Source organism: Myiozetetes cayanensis, unplaced genomic scaffold, assembly GCF_022539395.1.
Source record: "Myiozetetes cayanensis isolate MyiCay16 unplaced genomic scaffold, myiCay2020 scf6-25, whole genome shotgun sequence".
NCBI classification, from domain to species: domain Eukaryota; kingdom Metazoa; phylum Chordata; class Aves; order Passeriformes; family Tyrannidae; genus Myiozetetes; species Myiozetetes cayanensis.
Window position 1 is genome coordinate 15690394 of NW_026087853.1, and position 22090 is coordinate 15712483.

At 38.9% G+C, this 22090-nt stretch overlaps 1 protein-coding gene across 12 annotated transcripts in view; it reads left to right on the forward strand.

Moving 5' to 3' along the window:
• The window catches only part of FOXN3 (forkhead box N3), a 208564-nt gene that overhangs the window by 174910 nt on the left and 11564 nt on the right, over positions 1-22090 (forward strand). For 6 of the 12 annotated variants that reach the window (XM_050335353.1, XM_050335355.1, XM_050335352.1 and 3 more), the window contains exons 5-6: positions 4945-5010; positions 16062-16170. In XM_050335353.1, coding sequence (XP_050191310.1) covers positions 4945-5010; positions 16062-16170 — 175 coding nt within the window. The remainder of the gene's footprint in view (positions 1-4944; positions 5011-16061; positions 16171-22090) is intronic. The other 6 variants (XM_050335357.1, XM_050335358.1, XM_050335361.1 and 3 more) reach the window with 2 other exon arrangements.

Below are 22090 nucleotides of genomic sequence, written 5' to 3' on the forward strand. Positions count from 1 at the left end.
ACACCAAGGCATTTGACAGAGTTACAGTACTTACAATTCTCTTCAGGTATTTCTTTCTATATTGCACATTGCAATTTTATTTTAACAGCTATGTTCTTATTCTGTCATAAGGTAAAATAAATTAAAAATTGAAAAGAAAGGAGGAAAAAAAACAAATGGGAAAAAAGCCTCCACTCTGTTCATTATTCTTTGTGTCTTTGACCTAACTTGACTCATACCAAGGTTAACTATCATGATGTGGGAAGGGAAAGGACACATCTGTTAACAGACAAGTTAAATAGGGGCAAGCTGCTGTTTGCTCTGTTGCAGTTTAATAAACCTAAAGGTAAAAGGTGGAAGACAAAGTGTTGCTTTTGCAGCATTTTCTAGCTGCCAAAAATTTAAAATATTGAAGAATCATATCACCTCAAAATATGTAGGAGTGGTCTATGCTAGGAAGTGAGGCGGGGGTAAAAAGACTGATCTTGTAGACAAAGAATAAACGGGACTTCTGCCTTCTGAGTAAAGTAGCAGTGAGTTTTACGCATTCCATCTAGAGTAGAGCATTTAAATGGAAAAAAGCAGTGGAGGATGCTGAGACAGAAGTAGAATGAACCGAAAACTAGCATACTGAATAGGGAAGTTCTTTGCAAAAATAGTTCTATTTTAGATGTAGTAACTTAAAATAAGTTCTTATAAATTCCTTCCTGATGAGATAACGTAACTGTGGCTGTAGTGTACAGATGGTGTGGTTTATTTACTAACTACATTTTTCATGTCAGTTGGCAGTAACATTTTAGTAATACCTAAATATGCATCTTAAGTGCCTCTCTCTAGGCATCTCTACTGGAAAATTCAGGCCATGGTTGCTTTGAACTGCTTTAACTGCTATTTTCTTTAAAAACTTATAGTATGGCTGTAAAGATAAATATCCTTTAGCAAAATCAAGAGGGGACTGTGCTATCCTAATTTTTATGTAGTTGGTAGGGGGTGGATTTAAAGCAATTGATGAAACCAGATAGAAGTTTGAACTAATATCAAAATGATATGAATTATTATAAACCACGTTCCCTCTCTGTGAAATGAACTCAGATCAGAGATCACAACATAATAAAACAAGAGCTGTCACATCCAGCTTTCTCAGGTACCTGTTTGCTTTTAATTATTTTTTGTCGAGTCTAGAAAAAAGAGTTTGCTTCCTGAGCATTATGCTCTGCATTGCTTGTATGAAATTTTATGCCAGAATATTTCATGCTTACCATTTTACCACTTCACATGTCTGTGCAAGGCACATTCTGATCCTATACAGTTAACATGCAAAGTGAGTTTAGCTCAAAGCACGTCTTGACAATATGCAGATATAATTCCACAGAGTGATAAATTGTAGGTTAATTCCACAGTGAAAGAACTAGGTGCTGTTTAGAGATTTGGTGTTCATTTCGGAACACTCTGCTGACAAGGGGCATGAATCTAAAATGCAGCAAACAGCCCTGCCCTGAGGCTTGAGCCATTGTTGGTATCGTCTTCATGAAAAGAAGTTTTGTCTTTGAAAGCAATGCTGGCAAAAACACCGGTAGGCTCACACTGCAAGGGGGTACTGCAGCCATGGTGGAATTCCTGCCCCTTGGTGGCTTTCATGCCCTGTGAGTTTGTGTAAGCACTTAAGGTCCAGGTCCTTTCTGGTACCTTGTGAAGGTTCCTTGGTGTATGAGGGACCAAGCACTGAAACTTCAGATTGTAGCATGAAGCACCAAGTGTATAGAGAGACAGCAGTTGTTAGTTAGGAAAAACTGTGGCTGCTGGAAATTCTTGTCATTATTTTTTTTTTCACTCTCCAGTGTTGCCTATCTGAGACTTTGACATACTCTTACTTCTTTGTACAATACCCACAATCCTTCCTTTTCTTTGTTGTCTCTTACTTCCCTCTTTTACAGGGAAGGCTGAGCATCTTCTACTTTCCACTGGCAAAAAAATTACCTGTCTGTGTATGCAGTCAGTTCACTACTTACTTGAATTAGCAAAAAAAGAAACCAGAATGCATTCATTTAAATACTTAATTTTCTATATTCCAAAACATTGTATGTAGTTATTTTTAACCTGCTTTCCTCGGGAAAGATATTCCTGCAATCATTTTTCACTAACCACCCATTGTTAATAACTTCAGGAGCTTTTGTGTTGATCACAGACTTCAGGTGGGGCAGAGATCTCAGTTCTGAAATCCACAGCTTCACAAATGCAGACAGGCAGGTAGAAGGGAGAGGATCCAGTTACCAGGCTGATGGGACTGTCACACGAGGTCAGGCCTTACTGTTGAAGTAAGAGAATCCACATGGAGGAGGCTTCACGAGGATGGCCACTGTGGGGAAAGGGCCATCAGCGTGGGGTGCTGGTGGGTACCACAAGAGAAAAGCAGGAAGGGCCAGTCCCAGCACCTGCCTTCGATGCTGCTCCTCATGACTGCTTCTTGGCTCTTCTTGACGCACTGCTCAGGAGAACACCTCCAGATCATGAACGTAAATGCTGCACAAGAATGCTGCACCGGCTTTTCAATTTGCCCTTGGACATTTCTTCTGCACCTCTTTGTGTAGTCTCAGACTGCTGGTCCTTGGCCCCTATGTCCCTTGTGCACCACTCTCCCCTTTTTCTTGCCTCTTTCCAGTAGGACAACCCAAAGCACGTTGTCCTGCATCCTACTGACAGCATCCTTTGTGATTGTCTCCAAGCCCTCTTACCTCTCTGCCAAGGCATTAGAAAGAGCACAATAGCAGATATTGATGAGCTTGAAACATGGCTGTACTTTGGGAAACAGCTGTTATCGATGCAGACCTGTGTTGAGAACAGCTCAGTTAGTGTCCTGATGTCATTACAGAAACATGGTGGTACCATAAGTGGTCCAAAGGTTAAGAATGCACCTTTCAAGATAAACTCATTGCATCAGTTTTATCTCAAATCACAGAGTTTGTTACACAAACAAAACCCGAAGTCACCAGTGTTTTTTCTGGTAATGTCCTTTTATTCTTTCAACAGCAAAATTAACATTATACTACAGGGTTGCTCAGGGGAGGGACCATATTTGAAGTAAAACAATAAAACTAAATTTAGGAACAGCAAATGCTGAACTTTGCTGTATGAATCATGATACAGTAAATTCAACTTCTAACAATCTTCTAATTTTATGGTGTGAAAGAGATGGAAGAATTCTGGTTTGGTTTGTCTTTATTTCTCCAGTTTCTTTGCTTTTTTTGTCTTGCTTTTTACCATTGGATAGATTATTCCTCTTCAGTTTGATATCACACACTTGCTGTGTGGTACATGGACCCATTCCTGCAACATGGCACATGTTTGGGAGTGAAGCTGTTTGGAAATGGCACTTTCAGCATAGATAATTGTGGCAGGAATGCTGCTTTTGAGGTGTCCTCAGACTTAAAGATGAGTTGGTAAAGCTGCTTTTCTCAGTAGTATGCAGGTGACTGTTGGAAAAGAGTATGGTGACCTGTCCAGGAGACACAGGCACCTGCTTTCCTCTACGTGGGCACCTTTTATATTAAGTTTGTTGCTGCTTCAGCTTCAGTTTTACACCCGCTGCACTGGTTCTCTCTTTACTATTTTAGTAATTAAATATATAGTAGCCTTTAGAAGTGTGTTTGCAGCGATTCGCAGAAAAGTAGTACATTCTTAAACTAATTAAAAAAAATCCCTTTTTTTAATTCACCAGTGAAGTGAATTTCTGTTTGGCTTAAGCAGATTTTGAAATCCTGTGTACGTCATTTGTCTTGTTAATAAATTACAGGGCTTTATACCACATCACTGCGAATAGATTTGAAATATATGAAGAGCAAAAATACACATATTTTTAACAATTTTCTGACATAGTAGCCAAAATAAAGTGCCATGAAGCTATTAGCAGTAAATTAAATTTTTTTGTATGTAATCTGGTATAAATACTGACAAGCTGGAAAAAAAAAAAAACACAACCCCAAACAACAAATGCATACTCATTAGTCATTCAGTTTAGCCGTGCAGAGGCAGCAGTCGGCCAGGGTGTGCGTTTTTATGTCTGCTTCAATTGCACACTTCATTTATTTGGACATGGCATAGGCGGCTTTCTCTGTCACACGGCATCACTGCACGATTAGCAAGTTGCGCCCCAGGGCAGCTGGGACGCTTTGCTGGGGCAGATGTTCTTTTCAGCTTATTCAGTGGCCGTTGTGGGGTTGTTTACTGTTGTCATAGCTACCTGCATTTCCATAGCAGCCGAGCTGTTGTGTGTGAAGCAAGTGAATATAGTTCTAAAAGGATCATATTTTGTTCTGTCTCTATAACTTACCATCTGTCAGCTGACTGTTCATGATGGATGCAGAAACCAATTTAAGAATAACAGCAACCAGCTGATGATTTTTGCTTATATTAAAGTGACAATGGATGAGCATGCAAATGCTTCAATGAAATGCTAGTTTCTTTTTTTTTCCTTAATTGTAGCAGTTTGTCTTCCAACACTTTCTCAAACTTCACTGAAATCTTTCTTGACAAATCAATATGACTGAGTGTCATCTTCTGTACTTGCTCAAGTGTAGGTATTCCTTACGTTTCCCGCTCTACTGTCAGCTCAGCCTCTCTGTTGCTTACAAATTGTGATGTTGCACCTGCTTTCACAGATCCTTAGTAATGAAATTTAATACTCTCCACGGAATTAAACATCGAGTTGATGAGGCTGACAACAAAAGTATCATGCACATACGAGCATGAGTATGGTTTGGTGACACAGGTCACTGTGCTCTACTTAAAAGTAGCAATGGGATCATATGCAAGTTTGTGAGTAGATTCAGTGTGTGATCAGCGAGCCCTCTGAATAATAAACTCTCATACCTTTTCACTGCAGAGATTTGGTTGAACCTATAGTTTAGCAACGGGGGCAAGAAGATTAGCCCAGTTGTAAATAATGTATTTATTGGTTGATTTTTCCAGATCCTGACATTGATGCTGCCACTGCCATGATGCTTTTGAATACTCCCCCTGAGATACAAGCAGGTTGTGAGTAGATATTTCTATAGCATATAGCAACATAGACGTGTAAAGTTAATATTCTCTTTGATAAGTATACAGCATACCAGATAAAAAGGATTTAATAAAGAAATATACCTTCCCTTATAGAATCTTACACTTCCTTGACCCTTACACGAGTATAATTCTGTGGTTCATATTACATTCTTTGTTACATGAATAATATTAATCCATGATCTCTAATGTAAAAGAGGGGTTATTGTTATTCATGACATACACTTAAATGAGTAGCATACTATTATCCATACTGATAGAAAGACCTGGGGCAACAGCCAGGAGAAAGGCAGGGAGAGAGAGCAAGAGAGTGAAGGGTACATGGCATATGGTTTTGTTTTCATTTTGTTTTGATTTGACTCCCATCGTGTGAGTTACCACAGCCATCTGGATACTTTCCATTCACTTGGGCACTGTTTCAGCTCCTTCCTTGCACACATCCTGCCCGTTTTCCTTTTTTGCTGCTCTGGCTGATGCAAGGCAGTAGCAGCTACACAGAGCAAAGAGAGGTCTCATTTCCTGCCAAAACTCTGGCCTCCCTCTTCTGTGACCAGACCTAAGGGTTTGATGCTGTGTATTAACAGAGCACTGAAGGGGCCTTGGCCCTCACTGTACTGAGCTGTGCAAATACTGCAGGAATCATCCTGGCCCACAGAGTTTGCAGTGAAGATATTAAAGGAATCCATAGCGGAATACAGCTGCACAAAAACAGGCAATGCAAGAAAACAAACACATCGCTGGTCAGCAAGCACGGTTGTAATGCCAAGTGACAGGCAGCTGTAAAAAATAAAGGCAGAAGTTAAAATAGAAGCCATTATCAAGCCTGTCTAGCGTCACTGCTATTGTTCTAGCCTGGGCAACCAAATCCAAATTCCAAGGGAAGCTGTGATTTGCACTTTGATACTCTGCCTGGGGAAGAGAGTCAATTACCATCAAAGCATTTCCCAATGCAGCCAAGGAAAGATACAGTCAGCCTGCTTAGTGACCCTGCCAGAGGAATGCCTTTTGAGAAGCTTCTCTCAGTAGTGCATGATGTACCAAGAAACTCTCTGTTCTGGAAGGAAAAGAATGGTCCTTGTCCTCTCCTAAGCAGCCTTCAGGGTCTGTGCATGGTAAAAGGGCGACCAATCCCCTCTTTGTGTAGGTAGGAAAAAGGAAAGATTTTATTGGGAAGAGGGGGTTACCCTTGGGCTTAGTCGGAAGAATAAAATGAGACATCTTCCAAAGGATCCCAGTTTTAAAGAAGCCAAATTTGTGGGGCAGAGAAGAGAAAGAAAGGAGTTGCTGTAGAATGAAAGCGCAGGGGTAAAGGGGTATATGTGAGAGGAAAGGAGACATAAAGCAGTATGTGTGTAGAAGAGGATGGGGAAAACACAGAGGAATATGAACTCCTGGAGGAAACTGGAGAATAGAAGAGGATTGCAAACAAGAAAGAGTGGAGATCCATAGTAGTAAACTTGTACTAAACACACTGCAAATTTTTATCATGTGCACGTTTGCCAGCATTGCAGTGGAAATGATTTGGAGACTTCTGCACTTTGATAGAAGTTCCTTTTACTCTGATTGAGTTACAACAATGGGAGGCCTCAGTTGGGGAATATAGAGAGAACCCAGAAAAGATGGCAGAGATGGAGCAGAAGAAGAAGAGAACCTTCTGTAAATGTACTTACCACAGGGTGGACCTGGATCAGCTCCTCGACATGTCCTGCGAGCAGCTGATACAGTTCTACAGCGCGCGTTGTGTGTATTCTCCTGGGCCTGAGGCCTCGTTAAAGGACACGCTCTTTTTTTCTTATCTTATACACTAAATTTGCCTGGAGTCTTTTTCTCCTCAGTCTCTTTAGGCTCCAATTTGGCCTAAATCTACAATGTGTTTAGTACGTGTCTCATAGACGTCACAGTTTGAAGGCTGGCTAATCTCTACCTCCATGCCACCTTCCCCATGGGCTCTTGTGTCAGGATGTCAAAAGTGAGAGGGAGATGAAAGCAAAAAGGTGGCTCCTCATTCACATTTCTCTTTTCTTGATGTCCACAAGTAACAAGGCCCTCCTCTGTGCCTTTAACCTCAAATGCAAGGTCTGTTCAGAAGTTCATGTATCCTTCTAGATGTTGCTAGAAATGCCAGGAGGAAAGGGCAGAAGTTTTTGTTGTAACCTCAGAGGTTTTCTAAATTACAAAGGAGAAATATTTTGGGGGGAATATGAGTGGATACCTTGAGGAAGTAAATGGGCCTGTCCTGTGAATTCCAGTTGGGTCTCACTCAAGTACCATGTTAGGAAAATCTTAGGCAACTTAATTAACTGTTATTGCACATTAAGAAATAATTGCATGAAAAAAATCACACTTGAGATTAGTTCTCAAATGAAAGGCAGTTTGTTTATGAAAGTTTCACCACAATGTTGAGCATCATCTAGAAGCTCACAGTTCATTCTCTGCTCTGTCAGTGACTGCAGTGGTCTGTAAATCAAACTCTGAGCGATCAGGGCAGTTAAGTGTGCCGGTACTGTTTGATCCCTTGAAGACTGAGAGTTCTGTTGCTGGTATCAGACTGTGGTGTCAAGTATCTGCATAAGGGCTGCAAAGTGCACCGTCCTCTGAAGACAAGATATGAAAAGGGAAGGACATAGTTTGCTACTTGGCCACATGTTAATACCTGACTGAAAACATTCTTTTGCTCTGAGAGTCTGACTCCAAACATGCCACTTACTGGCACAGCAAAGAGTCAGATGAAGGCAGAACCTGAGGACAGTTTACCTTATAACAACTCTGCAACTCAAGAAGTTTAAAACTGGTCCATTAAGACCTTTACCTATTCTACAAATATTTAACCACTGTTGTGACAAGTGGATACCTCCAAAGCAGATTGTGACAGTCTGGATTTTTTTCTGTGGACAGTTACATGTCTTGGCTTTTGTCTTTGAACACATCTTGCTTTTCAAGCAGCATAAAAATCAGTGTTCATCTAGGCAATATGGGTGCTAAAAGCATCTTTAGGTTGAAGTTAGCTTCAACAATTATTCAAGGTCTTACTGAAATTAATTCTTTTAATATAGTCTGTCAGAAAAGATTCCCATCTCAGTGGCATTAGAAAATCCAGAGGAAACTATTCCTGCTTTGTAACAGATTGATTATTTAGCTTTACTTTTCCTTTTATATGAAATCTTAAAATGTTGTCTGACAAACATTGCTTACCATTTATCCCAGTTCCACCATTCTTTAGTTTTCATTCCAAAAACCAAAAAGGCAGAATAAAAGACTAAAACACTGTTGTTAGGATTATTTTGTGTTTGTGTGGGTTTTACTTTATAGACTCACAAAATTGATTGTTCATTTTGCTGCTAAAGGTTAGCAATAATGCAATTATAGTTAGTGTTAACATCAGAAATCAATTTCTAAATTATTAACACTTTACAGTATATTTACAGACCAAGTGCTTCTATATTGTAACTAAAGGCAGAAGTTCAAAGTAGCCAGTTGTGTACAAGTTTCTACTGAAACACACAATCCAGCTGGCACCAGGAGCTAAATCGTGAAAGACACTATGATATGTTAAGGAAGGGCATGTAGGAACATAGATTTAATACTTCGTTTGCCTCAGTTTATTGAAGTCCTTGTGTTTGATCAGGTTTTGTATGGTTAAATTATGTTTAAAAAGAAACAGCAACTGGAACACCTGCTTTCTTCAGTAGCAACTATCATAAGTTACAAATAGTTTGGATTTTTGTTGGTAGCCAGTTCATGAATATTAATTCCAAAATATGTGATTTGCATTAAAAACTGTATCTTGACCTGCAGGGGACTGGGTACTGTCTGGGCCATCTTGGGCAAGTTGCATCACATTTCTGGGCCTGTTTCCCTGATGGGAATCTATTTCACAAAGAGGAAAAAGGGATGGGGAACAAATGGTAGGGCTCAATTTAGAAATCATGCATATTAAGTTAGTGAAGTCCATAGGTTAGTTCTGTACAATTGTTTTTTTGTACAAAAGTTTTCAACACTTCAGTTCTTACCAATGTCTTGAAAGTAAATATTACCAGCTGTCACTACAGCATACCATTCCCTACTCTGAAGTGTGTAGCATCCTGGGCATGTCATTCAGTCTTGCCAAACCATTGTGGTTTGCCATGATTAAAATGGAGATTAGTTTTGGTGATTTTGCAGTATGTTTAAATTCCTGAGATTCAAGTCACTGGAAGCACGTAAGTAGCAACACCTTCTTAATTGGTGAGGTCATTCTGAACTTGCTCTTCAGGAGGGACCAGTGAAGAAGCGAGTACGAGTAGTGTATTGCTGCTACTGCTGGTGAACAGTGCCATGGTCCTAGGGATTATCCTGGAAATACTGATTTAATTCAAGAAGCTTCTTACTCAGTGCTATTACACATAGCTTCAAATTCATGTCCTTTGCCCATTTCTGTGTAATTTGTGAATTGCACATAAATGGAAGTATATTTCTCAAGCTAAAGCTGCAAATAGCTATAAAACTGCTCACAGAAAAAGTTTGGGTAGGAACCTGAGAGTCCTCTCAGCTCTGAACATCTTCTTGTTTCAGTACTACTCATCACTACTCATTCAGGTTGACTGGAAAGGGCTGGCCTTCAGAAGACTTTGCAACACTGTTTTTGTGGGTGGTTCCTTATAGGAGACTGAAGTGCTGTGGTGGAGATGTTTGGGAAGATACAAGCATGGAGTTTTGCTTGGTGTTTCTAAAAAAGCAAGTTTTCCAAGGGTGAAACTAGTGTTTCTATGGTTTGCAAATCTTTAATAATCTTTGTTTGAAAGCATTTAAACCCCAGACTAGATACATATATTCTAAATTTGGTAGGAGGAGAAATAATTCCCTAAAGAGATCTTTTCCACTTTTCCACTATACTAAAAATTTAACCATATGAAATTTGCTGTTTAAGCCAGTGCAAGTGGATTTTATATGTGGAAGGTACATATACAAGAATCAAGACCTAAATAAAATTGCCTTAATGACAGTAAGAAATTCTCCAAATAGGATAAAATAGACATGCTGTTTTCTTGGGACATTTTTACTGTATATGAAACTTGAGAACTCTAATGTTGTTTATTCTGCTTGTGAACAAGTCACTTATTATAACTTAGTAGGCAGCTTCCAGTCTAACTTTTAATATCAGAAAATGATAAATCATTATCAGTAAAATGTCTCATAAAGCTATTTTTCTTGACAATTTCATTTTAAAACAAAAACTAGGAAAAGACATTTTCATAAGGTTCAAACTTTCCCATTCCAGTTGTAGTGGGTTTTTGTTATTTTTTTCTTACTTTGGTGTTTATGTATTAAGTCATTGAAGTGATGGAATAGAATTGAAAAGAAAATTTACTTTCATTAAATACTTTCTACTTCTTTCTTCCTAGTCCTCATAATACTCTTGGACAAGATACAAGTGGGATAGGATTATCAGGATATATATCTCTCCCCACCTCAAATTTTTGTTTAGAATAAATGGCTTTTTGGATGCATCCTAGATTCATGGGGTTTTTTGAGCAGTAAAATAGAAGTTAGGCAGATGGCATCAAATTTATGCCTGAGATAAGATAGTTGAAGTGAATAAAGTTACTCATTTGGCAGATAATACTTGCTTTTGGCAATTTCTAATGTCCCATCAATTATACATCATCAGCAATTTCTGATTTTCAGTTCTTGTAGCCTGAGATAAAGTACTCTGCTAAACTCTGTACTGGAAGAAGAGCTTGGCAGAAAAGAGCTGAAGCTGACAGATTTTAGCAGAAATTTAGTACCTCTTGTCTATAATAATTTCATCTATGCTACAAGAGATGGGTCAGGGATGAGAGCCCTGAGATAAATGCATGTGTCACATGATGGCAGAAGAAGCAAAGAACCAGTCCGTCCCTACAAGATACTTTCACACTCTTAATATTCCACTTTTTTAAAGTTCATTTTCAATAAATACTATTCAGTCTTTCTTACTAAGTATTGGCTACCTTGAGCTAGACATTTTAATGTAGTGTATGTTTGTTTCCCAGATGACACAAAGAGCATGTTATGTTTGTTACCCCTTTCTTCTTCGTTTCTTTGACAGTAAATCTCACTCAGTGCTGATGTTTAACTTCCATGTGCCAACATTTAACCAAGAAAGTTAGTTTTCTTTTTTATTGAGCTGTTGGGGTGTCAGTGTGTCTTGTGACTCTATCCATTGCGTGTTTCCTCCTTCTTTTCCATTTCAGGTTTTCCAAATTGCTACATTTTATGTTTAACAATGTCCTTCCCCCTTCAGAGAAGGACACAGTCTGACGTGGTTTTGATTGTTGTGAAGGTCTTGGATGAGGTGATTGTCTCAGCTGGAGGGGGAAAGCTTGCTTCATCTGCACACACACTTGCAAATAAGAGATTATGGATGCAGTCTGTTAAGAGATGTGGTGAAAGAAGTCCATAGTTTGCGATATTCTACTCAGCTAATGTGCTCTCAAGACCATGCTCTGGATTAAGACAGTCCTGCTCTGACTATGGAGTGATCATATGGCCATCTACTTATTTTCCACCTACAGGCTACAAAACAGTACTGGATTTTTGAAGGGCTTTTATTGAATCCTTTTAACAGTAGCTGAACAGAGTGTCTTCATGGATTCAGATTCTGATACGTTCTCCTAGACGTCATTCACTTAAATTTCTTTTAAACTATAGCATGAATGTTTGCTACAAAAGACAGATTTTTCCCCTTGGAAAATTTCAGAGATGCAGTCTTGATTTTTGACATAAGCAGCATAAGATCCAAAAATCATCTCCCCATTCATGCAGCAGATTCTCTGTACACAGTTGAACTCTACTCCAGTGGAAGTGTTTCCTGGGTTTAAGTTTCCTGAGAGCAGAATGAGAACATAGCAGTGATGAAAGTTGAAAAGTGAATAATGATTTTGTTGTTTCAGACTCTTATGTTTCATTAGGAACATTTCGTGAAAGAGGAAACCTTCATCAAAGAGACACACAGGTCTTTTTGCATTGTTTTCTTGAGCTGAGCTTCTCAGACATAAACGGCTCTTTTCACTTGCACAGAAAAGGTGTAAATTACATTTCACACTTCTGTCTAGGCATTGGGAACCATGTAACCTGCCTGTACTGTTGGTTAAAGAAGCATTAGAAGAGAGGGGTCTGGACTGTAAGGTGTTAGTCCAGGATGGCAGTGATTGATGAAATGGCTTGGAGTAAATTATCTTGCCTCTACACTTTGAATCTTCAATCTCAAATATAAGTACCTCACCTCAAAGTTATGTGCTTGAAACGTAATTAAAGCTTGTAAGGCGTAAATGTATCTTTGAAATAAAAGCACCAGGTAATTTCCAGTAAATAATCCACGACCTTTCAAAAGCACCAAGATGTAGAAATAATTCCTTGGATATAAGTAGCCATCTTCATACATCTTGCACAAAGGCAGGAAAAGTGTGTGGGTATCAGGGACAATGTATTAGTAGTTTACAATTCAGTAATTGTAGTTTTTGAGAAGGATGAGTATTGATGCTTTAAATGTTGTAAGTAGAGATGCATGAGCAAGAAAGATCCGGCTTACAGTGGCATATTGGTTATGTGGATAACTAGAAATTAATACGTTTCACCATTGAATTATTTTGATTCTGCTTTTCATTTTAGGTTTGAAATGCTACAGAAACTAATGTACCAGCAAGTTGGGATGTTTGGGTCTGTTTTCTTTATGGTTCTAGATATTTACTAAAGGATACACTGCGTTGAGCAGTGTCCTCCTTCAGTGATCCATTGCATATCACCTTTCTGTTTGTCTGTCTGTGTGTTGTAGTGGTATTGCTGCATCATAATTCAGAGTTTGGGGAAACAAAGCCAAAAATCAGTAACAATAACACTACTGTTGTAAGCTGGAATAGTTATTGAATTCTGAGTGATCATTTCAGCACACAGAGTTGTGGTGTACTTCAAAGAAAAGTTAGAATCACAGCATTATAGTTAAGGCCTCTTCTGCCTTGAAGCTTTTCAGTGAGTGGTGGCATATGGCACTGACCAGACATCATTTAAGAGAATTTCATAGGCAGAAGAAAATACCAAATTGTCTTTTTGGGGATATTTTCAGAAGACAGCAGGTTTTCTCTATTTTCAATCATTTGTTAATCCTTGAAAGGAATATGTGGAGCGTGCATGTGTGTTGAGGTGGGAATGTTTTAAATGTGAAGCCTTTGGAGGAGAGTGTTTCCTGGGTAGCACACTGTGACTTAGAAACCTGCAAAGTGTCAAGGAACATGGAGTGTGGGTTCCAGTGTGGATGTCAATGTATAGAAGGTCTAAGTTGTGAGACTTGGCAGTGTATTACATATATTGATATCTCTATATCTATATCTATCTATCTATCTATTTATATATATATATATATATAGGAGTGCAGGAAAAAAAGGAAATTCAGGAAAGGTAAAGAAGAAAAGACAGAAGACTACTTTTATAGAATTGATGAGGAAGCAAACAAGAGTTTTTGAAGAAGCAATGGGATTTGTCAATAAGGCAGAAGGAGAGGGTAGAAGAATAAAATAAGACATCAGCTAACTCTGCTAGCAGACCAGGATAATTATATGGTAACTGTGGAAAGAAGAGTTTGGGCATCAAGGAGCCTGTTGCTCTCTTTTTGCAGTAGAACTTACATTATGTTTGCTTTGAAGGTTTACAGTGTGTATATTTAGACCATATCCATAGCTAACTGACATGTGGTTCCGTGCGTTTGCATAAATATTTCATTTCAATACAAAACTCTATGGTTTGTATCATAGTATAGAGAAAATTCCCAGATCTTCCTTGGTCAAAATCCTTATCAAAACTCTTGGTTCATTTCTTTTAACAAGACTTAGTAAATGGAAAGAAGCCATACTGTGTAGTGCAGTATAAAATCTGTCCCTCTTAAAAGCTTTGTTAGAAAACCATACCCATTGGAAATTATGTCCTTTTATTGATATTTTGGTATTTAGCACGTTTATCTGTTGCTTTGAATTTATCTATGATCTGTGTATTTTAGGTTAGCCTTGAGCAGACTACTTTTCTTTCATGACACTTGTGTTTCAACCATCTCAAAATCATGCTGTTGAAACAAATAATAATATTAAATTCAGATTTTGGAGTCTTTACCAAGATAACATTGCTCTACAGTATCTACAAACCCAAACATCAGAGCATCGAAAGCCTCATAGTGTCCCCTGAGTGAAACATTTGATTGATTTCTCATGAACTACTGCTGGAGGAAAGAGTGTACAAAATAATGAAGTATAAATAGCAAAATGCAATTTTAAAATTATTTTGGTCATTGAAAGCTGACCCAACTTGTTATAAAGTAGGTACTGTAATTTTAGCCATTTGAGGCTGTACTTAAGCACCTAAATATAAATGACCTGTTCTTCAGAGGTGCTTAAAAGCAAGGGTGGGTGTAACACAGGGACAGGATTTGTTCAGGGAAGTGATGTACTCTGACAAGCAGGAGAAAGAAAATTATTTTCCCAGAACTAATCTGTGTGGTCTGGAGTAAAACAAGGTGAGCACCAGGACAGCAGGAAGGGAGTTGTGGATCTGGCTTGGTGTTAATAGGAAGTTGAAGTGTATCTCAGCAGTTTAGAACTAATATACTTCTGAGCCAATATTCCTCTACCTCAGAATACACTTACATTTTGGGGGGGGGGGAGTATTTGAAGGTGAGCATGTAAAGTGTATGTGTTGATTCTTAAGCTGAATAATTTTTCTAGTCTCTTTGTAATTTGTTTAAAAATAAATTCTGTGGATGTTTATAAAGTGACACGGTTTACATTTATCTTGTATGTGTTTATATAGTATCTATATGGTTAAAAATAATATACCCAGAGTAATGATCATCGTTTTCTTTTCGGACATTCCCCATTAGGGGAAGTTATGGTATGAATGATGACTTACAGTAAGCAGAAAGTGAGCGAACTGGCTAGCTATGGATGTCAAAGATGCAAGTTGGGGTACAGGAGGTTGGAGGTTACTGCTCCAGCCTGAAGGGACATAATATCTGTGCAAACAAATGCCATTGCGTCTAAGTCAGTCCCTGGTAAGTGCCTAGGCTAAGAACTGTATTCAAGAGTCCTGCATCTCACAGTGGAGGAGGAGAACTCTGAGACCTGCTAAGGTGACTCTTCCTTTGGTGGTGCCTTGGTAGTGCTTCTCTGTTCATTCAGCTGCAGGGCTGGCTGCCCTGGCCTGAGCAGTGCACAGGAACATGTCTGCATAGTAGAAAATAAGTACTGGGTTAAAACCTTGTTGGCGAGAGCTGCAGTTTTTGATACACAGCCAAGTTAAAAGGCCCCAGTAAAGTCTCTCATCTGTAGTGGCCGATACCTGCACAGTTCGGTGTCAGTGGCATCTGTGTGCCATGTTGGATGGGAGAGGCTGGGCTGTGACCCATCCCTGTGCTGCCAGACTGGGTGACAGAGGTTATTGATGGCCAGAGAGAGGGGCTAATTAGTGCCGTGGACATAATGCCTTTTTACCCTCTTCTCTTTCCTTTCCTGGTAAATACATATTTGTAGTTAATATTTTATTTTGCAGGAGGCAGAGGCCAAGAGATTGCTTGATCATAAAGTAAACTGGGATGATAAAAAGCTGTGAACTGTATTCTTGCAATGAAGTACTTATGTTCTGTTTATCTGTAAAGGGTCATTGTTTCTTTTTGTAGACAAAATAGTTTCATCTGTGCTTGTAGATGGTTTTGACTCTAAGCACATGCATTCCCAGCAGAACGGCAATTACAAAACAAAAGTGATTCAATTGTACAAGGAATGATTTGCAGCAATTAGGTCAGGCAGTGGCTTTCACAAGCCATGTTATCATTGGTTGCTGTGAAAGTAGCATTGAAAGTAGCACGGCACTCAGAAGAGTTGAGGCTGAGATGTCCAAGGTAAGCAGTGTATTGCTCAAGCCTCTCTAATGATTTTTCAGTGCATTGAAAAACTTAAGTTCCACGTTGTGCTCCCATAATTTTTGACATTTCTTTTCAAAGAAAAAAATGTTTTATGTTTTGTTTTTAGTTCCTTCGGGAGTGATACAAAATGGAGCTCGAGTACTGAGTAGAGGAATATTTCCTGGAGCCAGGCCATTGCCAATCAACCCTATAGGAAGCATGGCTGTCGCAGTAAGGTAAGAGTGGCTCATTGTGGGATCTGTATGAAATAAATCAGTGTTTTGCAGAAAGTGTCAAAGTATTTGTAAGCTCTGGTCAACAGATACTTTGCTGCTTACTAATACTTCTGAGGTTCTAAACGAAACAAAACTCTGCCACCTAAAATTCTTGGGTTATCATTCTTTGCAATGTAGTCATGGCATATCTGTGTTGCACACTGGTTTGTAAGAAGCAGTTTTATTTTCACTAGCAAATAGCAGACAGTTTATAGTGAGAACATCCTGCTGTGGACTGTTCCTCTAAGTTCAGATGATTTTTCCTGCTTTTCCCACCCCTCTTTTTCTTAAAACCTTTTCCTGGATTAAATACCAGAGAGAAGAATATCAATAATATTAAAGCAAACCCTGAAAGATATCAAAACACAAAGCTGTCATGTTGTTATTAACTTGGGTCTTTATGAGGCTGTTTCTTTCACTAAAGTTTTATTTCAAGGTTATAGCAAAACATTCAAGGGTTAAATGTTGTTTAAGATATACTCAACTATCTCAGGAAGCAGGGCAGTAAGAGACATCTAGTGATGACAGTCAGAACTGTGGTTCCATGGTTTGCTTAGCTTAAAGCAAAGTACTGGTTTATTGGTGGAAGAACAATTTGCCTCGGGTGTAACTCCATTTTCAGTCAGTCGCAACAGAGATTAATTTGGTCAAGTGTTCTGCCAGTGCCCTTCTCTTTCAGAACTCTCAGTATCTGCAAAAGCTATTTCAGCTCATGTAGTGGTGTATTCTGGGTGGGTTTTCATAATTAGTGCTGACCCCACTTTGCTGGGCTGTTCCAATTACATCCTCTTTTCTCAGGAAATGGCTGCAAGACAATGAAATAAAGTATCTTGAAAGCTCTTATTTCATTAGTATTTACTTGGGATTTTATACCCAGTTACTCCATTTTTTTATCCCTTTTCAGAATCAGTGTCTAGCCCTTTGGGTGCAGTATTTCCATCCAATAAATGGAATGAGAGACAGAGAGAGCCTGTGACATTTGTGTACTCTTGATGCTTAAAATGCATAGAGGGCAAAACACTAATTGAAATAAACCCCATATTTTTGGATTGGCAACTTTGTCATCTGTTTTTCACATTTGCTACACTGAAGGGATGCAACCCCAAGGGTCATCCTCCAGAATTCTGTGGAGTTCCCTCCATCTGCCTTTACCACAGCCTGGCCTTGCTGGCAGCAGAGGTCAACCTCTGCATCAACTTTGCTGCTGGCTTTACCCAGGACTTGTGTTCTGCTCCAGTGGGGATTGCAGAGCTGTGGGACTACTGGGTCATTAATTATATATCATTTTTATGAGGTGTCCAAGCTAAATGGAGGACGTAGTGGTCTGAATATTCTCTGTAGAGTTTATCTGCATTTCTTGCTTAGATCCTGTTTCATAATCAGGGTTGACTCGTGGAGGAGATAAAACTGTTTTACTTCCAGGCCACTTGAAAACTTAATTCTGTGTAGGCATCCTCAAATTGCCATGCTGTAAATCTGTATATAGTTAAATTTTAGGTGTTTTTCAGAGGACTATTTCGTATGTTTTTCCCCAGCAGGTAGAGAACAGGATCTTTACCAGCTACCTCCTAATGTAGAGTTGAGAAATTAGGGATTTTACCCCTCCCTTGCTTATGTTCTTTTTGCTCTGTCTCACAGAAAATCATTTATAATTAGTTAATGCAGACATTTCTAATTCTTTTTGTTCTCCAGCCTTAGGCAGTATTAGAAATAGCTTGCTATGAATATTATTCCTAGTGTGCATGATGTCTGCTCATATTTAAAGGCTCCTGCAATATACCCTCTTTCAATTTTTGAAAGGCGGGGATTTGGCACAGACAAGAGGCATGAAAGCCTCGTGAGAAGTTAAGGGACTCTCTGCAACAAAGAGAGTTCAGCAGGCAGTTTTGCCTTGCCTCCCTCAGGGATAATAAGATTCCGAATTTCTTTAGGAAGAAGATCAATCTGGATTCACAATACCTCTTAGAATATCATCTGGTCCTCTCAAAACTGGATACTTCTGTTATCATTTACTGTAAAAATGACATTGTTTCTTGGTGCCTGTTCCTCTCCTCAGATACGCAGGGCTAAATAGGACCTGTCAGGTTGAGGTTTCATGGCATCTCATGAGAATAACTTCTGCTTATAATGTGCAACAGGGGGAATTTACCACAGCATCCATGCAGCCTTCTTTTGCAATTAAGAGTGGGAGTACTGCTCAGATTGAGCTGTCATTCCTGCACAGAGGATGATGCCCCAGTCAGGCTGGCAGGGGATGTTTTCAGACCTGTTTAGGTGCAGGAAGGTTGATTTCCTCTTCTAGCTTTCACCAGGAGGGAGGTCTGGGCAGGCATGGGAGGTGGTGCAGTCTCCTGTTACAGTTCTGCAAAAATTGTGTGCCTCTGGCTATATATTGAGAAGCCAGACAGCTTCTTTCTAAGAAGTTTTTACTCAAGTATGTATTTTCTTGAGAAGAGGTCTTTTGGTGCTGTAAATGAAAGGCCTAAAGCCACTTAAAGATGGTAGTTTTCATCATTCATACAGGGCACCTGTAGCATTTTCTTGGTAGAGGATTGTTGCATAATAAATTAAACCTTTTAACTGTTCTTCTTTAGTTACCATGTCTAGAAGTTACAGGTTCTTTTGTAAGGTGCTGGTCTTCTATTGGCACTTCCTTTCTGTCTGAGCTGTTTATTTAATTTTTGTGTTTATTTCCTCAATATCTTAATGTTCTTTGGTTTTGTTGTCCCCCAAACTGGTGCAAATGACTTGCAGGATGTTGTCCTGCTGTGCAGTGTCATTAATGCCAAAACAGAGTAAGAAAAAGTTTGGTCTTGGGTTAAATTCACAGTTGTAATTAGGTGAAGTGTTTTGACTCATATGTTATTCAGCAAGGAGACCAAAACCATAGCACTGGACTAAATTGCTGAAATCTGTGATTTCTGGTGTGTTAGCTTCCATCAGTTGGAAAGTTTACTGTGTTATTCATCTTTGACAGTGTGACTGAATGCATTGGCATATTTTATACCTGTACAAGGTATCAATGTGTTGCTGTTCCCTTGTAATTACATGTAATTACTTTATATTTTTATATATAAAATAAAGTACAATTGAATTAAGTACTTTGTGTTAAAAACCCTACTGAAATGTATTTAACAAACATGACTTTCCATGAATAAAGAATAGCAATTTGAAGAGAGCTTCATTATTTTGTAGTGCATTTGCCTTAAATTGCACAAATAGGCCTTTCATTCCAAACTAATCTACAAATGGAAAAGGCATCCCACACTATTTTTACTTTGACAATCATCTTCTGGTGTTAAATCTCCACTGCAGAGCATAATTGGATGTGTTTTGACAGTAGCTTTTTATTTACTTTATTCACACCGCTTTTAGCTTGTTTACCATCCATATTTTCCATGTTGTGGCTGACAAGTCTAAGACCCACCCAAAGACAGCAGGGAAAAATAACGCTTCAAAGCTGCACAGCGTGTAGCATGTCTCTAACATGAGATCCATCATATATATTTTTGGCAGACCATATCCCCATACAGTTTCCTGAGAGAATCTAAAAGCAAATGCAGTGATAGTCTGAGTATGTAGAAAAGAAAATATTGACTTACAAAGGTATTCAGTGAAAGCAGGCAAAGCCAGTATTTCTTTACATGCAGCGAAGAGTTAGTTGAGCTTTGAAGGTGAGCTCTTCCTCTTCTTATCGTCATCCATTGGAAAATATTTTTTAACTGTTTTCCTAGGAGAACTTCAGTGTTATAGGCACAGTCTGTCAAAGTGGCAAGTGCATCTGCCATCACGTGTCTTGGCAAGGTGCAAGAAGTTCTACCATAAACAATCACCTTCCATTGAGTCAGATGTCACCTATTACATCAACCCTTGGGAAGAGCACAAGCTTGGAAATTGATCCAGCATTAGAACTGTTGGAACTGCAATTTCAGTACATTCAGCAGACAGCCTCCACCATGATGTTTGTGATTTTCTCTGGTTATCCACAGTGTGTGAGTGGTTTGTGACTATGTCAGAGTCCTGCTGCAGTGCAGTAGAACTGCTGAGCCACATTTGCCTGATGTGGACAGATCCACTGTGAGGTGAGGTGAGGTTCTCACCCAACAGAGAATCTCACCAGCTGTTTGGCACAGACCTTGTAATTTGGTTCAGGTTATTCTGCAGAAGATGTTTTACAAAATATCTGTGATAATTTAAAAAAAAAATTTATAGGCTATGTATGCCTAGGTAATAGGTTAGATTACTTTTGGTAGTGTTTATTAGAAATACCTTGGATTTTAAATTATTGAAGGTTAAAAATAAAAATTAATGGAATATTACATGGGTTTTTTCCTTTCTTTGCAATTCTTCTTTCTTACCAAATATTTGTAGCATTCTCTGCCTGGTTTTGGCTGGGATAGAGTTCATTTTCTTCCTACTAACTGGTACAGAGATGTATGTTGGATTTAGTGCAAGAATAATGGTTTAGTTGCTGAATAGAGCTTACCCCAAGTCAGGGCCTTTTCAGTTTCCCATGCTCTGCCAGTGAGCAAGTGGACAAGAAACTGAGAGGGAGCACAGCCAGGACAACTTGACCCAAACTGGCCGAAGGGATATTCCGTACGAAAGAGCATCATGCCCAGTATATAAACCAGGAGAGTTAGCTGGGAGGGGCTGATCGCTCCTGGGGGATGTGGTGAGTGGTGAGCAGCAGTATTGTGCATCCCTTGTCTTTCTTGTGTTTTATTCCTATTATTCCTCCCTTTGTTCCTCCCTTTTCATTGTCATCGTTGTAACAACATCATTGTTACTGTTGTTATTATTTACTTTGTTGCAATTACTAAAGTGTTCTTATGTCAAATTCTCCTCCCCGTGCTGCATGGACTGGGGAAGAGCAAGCAGCTGCATTGTACGTAGTTGCTGGCTGGGGTTAAACATCAGCATTCTTGAGGAATTTCACAATGATCGGTAAATTGCAAACAAGCTTCCTAGGGAATTTCCCTCAGTAAAAAGAAATAAATATTCTATTGAGGTTTCCAAGATAAAATGTTCCCTCTTCCTGGGGAGAGCAAGTGCATCCACACTGGCAGAGCTACTGCTCTTCCTTGATTTTGAGGGAGGGGAAGAAAAAAAAATTTAAAAATAAAAGCAAACCAGAAATCAGCATAATGCCCAAAAATGCAATGGTAACAAAGTTTACCTACTTCATCACGAGCAGATTTTAAAATACCTGTTCTTCTTCTGCTATTAATGCCACAGTTCCTTATGCACCTCCTGGTCACTGGAGTGTGACTTTATTTGAAGATGAATTTTGTGCCTAACTTTATTTGAAGATGAAAGATTGTTATTTAGGATTATTTTCACTCTAAATTTATAGGGTGATTACTGGATTATTCCTCAGGTGTAATTTTAATTATTGTGACTTTATTTTTCATGTTAGCTTTATTTTTTGCTTATTTTTCTTCCCTTGAAGCAGCCATTCAAGCAGTGATTAAATACACCAAACCTAAGTAACATGTGCAGAATAGATGCCAAAGCATAAGTACAATTCTTATTATTCACTTATATTATCTGTGAATGATTATTTTTGCTTAGATAAAGGAATTGGTAGGTATTTCCTTTTATAAATTCTTAATTGCATCTTCTTAATGCTTTTGCTTATTACTGTCATGATCAGCTTAACAAACCCCAAGTCATCCTTGCATTGCATTCCCCTTTCCACCTGTAACAGGCAGGATCGGTTATCCTTGGGAGTCAAAGGAATCCATTAGTAACTAAAGGATAATAATGATAACTAACTGGATTATTCTTTCTTTGCAAAATGCAGAGGGCTGTATTTGGCTTAACTTCAGATCTGCTGTTGATACTGCTGGCAGTGCATGACTCACATTTCCTGTGGTCC